This window comes from Mus caroli, unplaced genomic scaffold (assembly GCF_978045245.1).
Source record: "Mus caroli unplaced genomic scaffold, Mus_caroli_1 scaffold_16, whole genome shotgun sequence".
NCBI classification, from domain to species: domain Eukaryota; kingdom Metazoa; phylum Chordata; class Mammalia; order Rodentia; family Muridae; genus Mus; species Mus caroli.
The window spans coordinates 5,002,373-5,008,617 of record NW_028227271.1 but is presented as its reverse complement, the minus strand read 5'-3'; the positions used below and the strand labels follow the sequence as shown (position 1 = coordinate 5,008,617).

The window sequence follows — 6,245 nt, the reverse complement described above, 5'->3', positions numbered from 1 at the left end:
TTAGATCCAGCCGGGCGTGGTGGCGCACGCCTTTAATCCCAGCACTTGGGAGGCAGAGGCAGGCGGATTTCTGAGTTCGAGGCCAGCCTGGTCTACAGAGTGAGTTCCAGAACAGCCAGGACTACACAGAGAAACCCTGTCTCGAAAAACCAAAAAAAAAAAAAAAAAAGAAAGAAGGAAGGAAGGAAGGAAGGAAGGAAATTAGATCCTATAATGGCCGTCTTGGAGTACAGAGAGAAGCGTGCAGTATGGAGCGAGAAAGGGATCACCTCCCATTTGTGGCGGAGAGGAGAGGAAGTCGAGATTTTTAATTTTATTGATAGAGTCGCCCTTTTTCTCCCGCCAGGTAGCTGCACTGTTCGGACAGCTTTGACCAGGATTGTCCCAGCCTTGCAAAAAGAAGATCTGGGACTTTTGGGGACCCTCCCTCCCGTAAACAACAGCGCCATCTGGCGGGTTTTAATGACGTGCTGCAAGATGTGCGCTCTGCCAGGAGTGGGGCGCGGTTCCAGGCCCTACAGTGTAAAACTGGGTGAGCCTGGGGAAAGCTTCCCGTAGAGCGGGCAATCAGAGCCCAGGAATACAGGACCGGAAGGTGGCTCCGAAGGGGCTGACCAGGGCTTTCGAGGCGGGGCCTGGAGGAGGTGGCCTGACTTCAGACACAGTCACCCAACCCTGAGGGACAAAGTCCACTTGTGTGGAGGTAAGAGCAGTTACAGAGGGGCCATTTTGAATCTGTGGTCAAAGGCAATGGCTGGTCTGAAGCAGCCTGGAAGCCTGGGCTGCCAGGTACTGCGGCCCTGCTGGGACTGCCTGAGGGTGAGTTTGCTTGAAGTAGGTAAGACAGATTGGCAGGCAGATTTGATATTCTGAGGATTTTTGCGGCCGCTTTGTAGAGTGCCTTCAATCTTGTTGATAGGGATAGGATGGCTGGGCTGTGGGGTGCTACGGTCTGAATCAAAGTGTTCTCCAGAACGTTTAAGTGGAAGGAGTTCAGGTCCCTTTCAAATTTGGCTTGTGGGAGAACCGCATAGTCTGGGGAGATGGGAAAGCTGGAAAGGGTTTTGGCCAAGTTACAAAATGCACCCGCTTACACACACACACACACACACACACACACACGGTGTTAAAGGGGTGAGTTTGGATAAGACACTGGCTTTCAAAGGCGTTTGAAACAGTGAAAAAGTATTCTCTTCAGCCCTTACCTACGAGCCATTACTATTCCAGAGTCTGAGGGGAGGATAGAAATTTAAGCTTCTTTTTTTCCCCTTCTTGTTCTTATTCTTTCTCAATTTTACTTTATGTGCACGGGTGTTTACTTGAATCTTTGTGTGTGCACTGCATGCGCTCCTGATACCCTTGGAGACCAGAAGAGGGCATCTATGAGCTGCCATGTGGGTGCTGGGAATTAAACCCCTGCCCTCTGGAAGAGAAGTAAGTGACCCCTGGGTCACCCTTTAGTCCCAAGCTTTTGAGTTGTTGTTGTTGTTGTTCAGGCACCTAGTTCTCAGTGTCCCAACTTGAAGTCACTTAAAACATTCTCTTCCTGGGGCTGGAGAGATGGCTCAGCAGTTAAGAGCACTGACTGTTCTTCTGAATGTCCTGATGAAATCCCAGCAACTACCTGGTGGTTCACAACCATCTGTAATGGGATCTGATGCCCTCTTCTGGTGTGTCTGAGCACAGCTACAGTGCACTTATGCATAATAATAAATAAATCTTTTTTTTTTTTTTTTTTTTTGGTTTTTCGAGACAGGGTTTCTCTGTGTAGTCTTGGCTGTCCTGGAACTCACTCTGTAGACCAGGCTGGCCTCGAACTCAGAAATCCGCCTGCCTCTGCCTCCCAAGTGCTGGGATTAAAGGTGTGTGCCACCACGCCCGGCTAAATAAATCTTAAAAACAAAAACATTCTCTTCCTTGGACATGGTGGCACATGCCTATAACCCCAGCACTTGAGGAGGTGGGAGCAGGAAGACCAAGATGTCTTCAGCTATGGCCGCATAAGACCAGTTTGGAACATGCAATAAGACTGTGCCTCAAATATCAATACATTAATAATAAATAAATGAAAATATTTTAATTGAAGCATTTCCTCCCTTAAATATGGAGTCACTGTGATAAATATGGAGTCACTGTGATTGTAAATAACAGGACTGGGGTGCTAACCAAAGATAGGAGACATCTAGTACCTGAGAGACCCCGAGGTAGCGCTAGCTTGATTTTTATTACTGCTGAGTCTTTCTCCTTGCTTCACCTCTCAGGCCTAAGGATAACGCTCCAGACTGCGGTGATTCTCACAGAGGACCTTGAGATTTCTGCAATTTGATCAATGTCAAACGCCACTGGATTTGCTCTGAGACTCTTGCCCTAGAGGATGGCCAAAGGGCTCCTGATGACCTATGTCCTTTGGGCTTTGGGGGGTCCTGTTGGGCTCCACCACCTGTACCTGGGAAGGGACAGCCATGCCCTGCTCTGGATGCTCACCCTGGGAGGTGGTGGGTTGGGCTGGCTCTGGGAATTCTGGAAGCTCCCAGGCTTTGTGGCCCAAGCCAACAGAGTCCAGAGTTGGAAACAGAGGCCGGAAGAGGAGAGACCACCTCTCAGTCTCCTTCGCTTTGCTTCCCAGATAGTAGTGGGTGTCTATTTTGGTCTTGTGGCTCTAGTCAGCCTTTCTTCCATGGACAACTTCTATATAGTGGGCCTCCCACTGGCTGTTGGCTTAGGGGTCTTGCTGGTAGCTGCTGTTGGTAACCAGACCTCAGACTTTAAGAATACCTTAGGAGCGGCCTTCCTCACTTCCCCTGTGTTCTATGGCCGCCCCATAGCCATCCTGCCTATCAGTTTGGCTGCCAGCATTACAGCCCAGAAGCATCGCCGATACAAAGCCTCGGTGGGGCCAGAGACACTTAGTGTGCGGCTCTACCGCGTGGGCTTGGCTTACCTCGCCTTCACCGGCCCTCTGGCCTACAGTACGATGTATAACACAGCCGCCACCATTAACTACGTGGCAGAAACCCTGGGTTCCTTTTTGAGTTGGTTCAGCTTTTTCCCACTTCTTGGCCGCCTCGTGGAGTCTGTCTTGCTTCTGCCTTGCCGGATCTGGTGGCTACTGGTCGGAGGTCCTGGCTTCAAGAGCAGCCGGTTCCAGGAGTGGGAAAAGCTCTATGAGTTTGTTGACAGTTTTCAGGATGAGAAGCGTCAGCTGGCTCACCAGGTAAGCCTTTCTTCCCTCTCTCTGTATGGTAAGTCTCCTCAGAGAGGAGAGCCTGTCTGGACTCTGAGAGATGGAAGCCCTGCAGGAGCTTGTAGCTTGCATGAGGGAGCGCTGTTCTGGCCAGCTATGCTTTGAAAGAGGATCCTGGCTTCTTTGGGCTTCTGTATGTGCTGCATGAAGGTACATGAGGAAGACACATGAATAATACTTTTGTTGTTGTTGTTGTTTTGTTTTGTTTTGTTTTTTGTTTTTTGAGACAGGGTTTCTCTGTGTAGCCCTGGTTGTCCTGGAACTCACTCTGTATAGCTTTGAACTCAGAAATCCGCCTGCCTCTGCCTCCTCTGCCTCTGCCTCTGCCTCTGCCTCTGCCTAAGTGCTGGGATTAAAGGCGTGAGCCACCACACCCTGCGAATAATACTTTTTTTGTTTGTTTGTTTGGTTGGTTGGTTTCCGAGACTGGGTTTCTCCGTATAACCCTGGCTGTCCTGGAACTCAATTTGTAGACCAGGCTGGCCTCGAACTCAGAAATCTGCCTGCCTCTGCCTCCCAAGTGCTGCGCCACCACTCCCGGCTAATGTAACTGGGGACACACCAGAAGAGAGCATCAGATCCCATTACAGATGGTTGTGAGCCCTCATGTGGTTGCTGGGAATTGATCTCAGGATCTCTAGAAAAGCAATCAGTGCTCTTAACCACTTAGCCATCTCTCTAGCCTTTTTTTTTTTTTAAAGACAGATTTTTTTTTTTTTTTTTTTGGTTTTTCGAGACAGGGTTTCTCTGTAAAGCCCTGGCTGTTCTGGAACTCACTTTGTAGACCAGTCTAGCCTCGAACTCAGAAATCCACCTGCTTCTCCCTCCTGAGTGCTGGGATTAAAGGCGTGTGCCACCACGCCCGGCATCCTTCTTATTTTTCTTTGTCCAAGTTTTCTTTATTCTTGACAATCAAATAAACTGGATCACTTAGTACAGATCTGACTTTTTACATTCAACGTTCTGTTTATAAGACTTAATCACATTTAACATGCAATTTGAAACAACCTGGGTTCATTGCTGTATCATATCCTGCCCAAATCTTTTTTATTAGATATTTTTTTATTTACATTTCAAATATTATCCCCTTTCCTAGTTTCCCCTCCGAAAATACCCTATCCCCTCCCTCCTCCCCCTGCTCTCCAACTCACCCACTCCTGCTTCCTGGCCCTGGCATTCCCCTATACTGGGGCATAGAACCTTCACAGGACCAAGGGCCTCTCCTCCCATTGATGACTAACTAGGCCATCCTCTGGTACATATGCAGCTAGAACCATGAGTCCTACCATATGCACTCTTTGGTTGGTGGTTTAGTCCCAGGGAGCTCTGGGGATACTGGTTAGTTCATATTATTGTTCCTCCTATGGGGCTGCAAACCCCTTCAACTCCTCGGGTCCTTTCTGTAGCTCCTTCATTGGGGACCCTGTGCTCTGTCCAATGGATGGCTGTGAGCCATTCACTTCTGTATTTGCCAGACACTGGCAGAGCCTCTCAGGCTCTCAGGAGACAGCTATATCAGGTTCTTGTCAGCAAAATCTTGTTGGCATCTGCAATAGTGTCTGCGTTGGGTGGTTGTTTATGGGATGGACCCCCAGGTGGGGCAGTTTCTGGATGGTCGTTCCTCCAAATCTTATTTATTCGCTCTATTGTTTTTTTATTTTATTTTATTTTTTGCTCTATTGTTAATATTTAGGTCATTTCTAGCTAAGGACTTTTTTTTTTTTTTAAAAAAGATTTATTTTTTTTAAATATATGAAGTGTATGTGAGTACACTGTCACTCTCTTCAGACACACCAGAAGAGGGCGTCAGATCCCATTACAGATGGTTGTGAGCCACCATGTGGATGCTGGGAATTGAACTCAGGACCTCTGGAAGAGCACTCAGTGCTCTTAACCACTGAGCCATCTCTCCAGACCCCTAGCTTAGGACTTTTTTTTCAATGAAGTTCCTGTAAGCCTCTTCTCAGGTTTCTGGCGGGCGGGCGTACAGACACTTATTTCTCTCGTGCAGGGGGGACCTTGTGGAGGATATGGAGCTCTAGCCTGGAAATTGCGACTGCCAGTAAAGGAATCCCGGGACTGATGTGATATCCTGAGGCTTTTTGGGGATGGGGGGCATTGTTTGCTTGGGGGGGGGGTCATTGTTTGTTTGGGTTCCTTTGCATTTCTCTCACTGCTATGGATCAAAACCAGGACCTTACTCCAGTTAGGGACAGGCTCTACTGCTGAAATATACCCTTACCCAAGGAATGAAGTTCTGTCTGAGGCTCTGGGCCATTCCAGTTCTAACTAGCTTGATTTAGCAGGAAGCAGGTAGAGACCCTGGGACCCCAAGCACTTAGGAGATGCTAATTTGTGAGTTCTGTTCTACTGAGGTTCTGGGCGTCCCAGAAGGAGCAACCAATGAAGAAATACATCGGAGTTACCGGGACCTGGTGAAAGTCTGGCACCCAGATCACAACCGGCACCAGACGGAGGAGGCCCAGAGACACTTCCTGGAGATCCAGGCTGCGTATGAAGTCTTGAGTCAGCCCAAGAAGCCCAGAGCATCCTAGAGGTGAAAAGCAACCACTCGAGGATGGACTCAGTCTTGTCAGCACCATCCTCAAAACCCAGGACCTGACAGTTAAAGAAACTGCTGGCAGCAGAGGCGAGGGAAACCTTACAGGGATGAGAAGGGTAGAGAATATATTTATGTGTTGAATTCTTGACTACCGTCTCCTTGATTATACTCTCTTAAGACCGAAAAGTAAAAGGAATATTATAAAATTAATAAAAAATATATCTTTCAAAGGCTATACCACGGAATCCTAGCCCAGGGTACTGATATATGGTGAAGAGATTATTTAACTCCTATAATTGTCTACAGTGCTGAGTTAGGAGGCTGAAGGAAAATATGAAGATTCTGATATTTCATATGCTGTCCTATGACAAGAGGGATTTCAACATGTGAGACAGGGGCTTAAATGTCAAAGTGCCAGAAAAGCATTGTAGGTTCTGG

The 6,245-nt window shown here is 48.0% G+C and overlaps 1 protein-coding gene across 2 annotated transcripts; it reads left to right on the top strand.

Moving 5' to 3' along the window:
* Positions 1–709: 709 nt before the first annotated feature.
* On the top strand, positions 710–5,955 carry Dnajc22 (DnaJ heat shock protein family (Hsp40) member C22). Of its 2 annotated transcripts, none has more exons than XM_021183514.3 (3): positions 710–819; positions 2,262–3,214; positions 5,620–5,955. In XM_021183514.3, exons 2-3 carry the CDS (start codon positions 2,375–2,377, stop codon positions 5,797–5,799), a joined length of 1,020 nt encoding a protein of 339 aa, XP_021039173.1. In that variant the 5' UTR covers positions 710–819; positions 2,262–2,374; the 3' UTR covers positions 5,800–5,955. The 2 variants fall into 2 exon arrangements, with proteins under 2 accessions (XP_021039173.1, XP_021039177.1); XM_021183518.3 differs by lacking the exon at positions 5,620–5,955 and adding an exon at positions 5,256–5,609.
* The last annotated feature ends 290 nt before the right edge of the window (positions 5,956–6,245 follow it).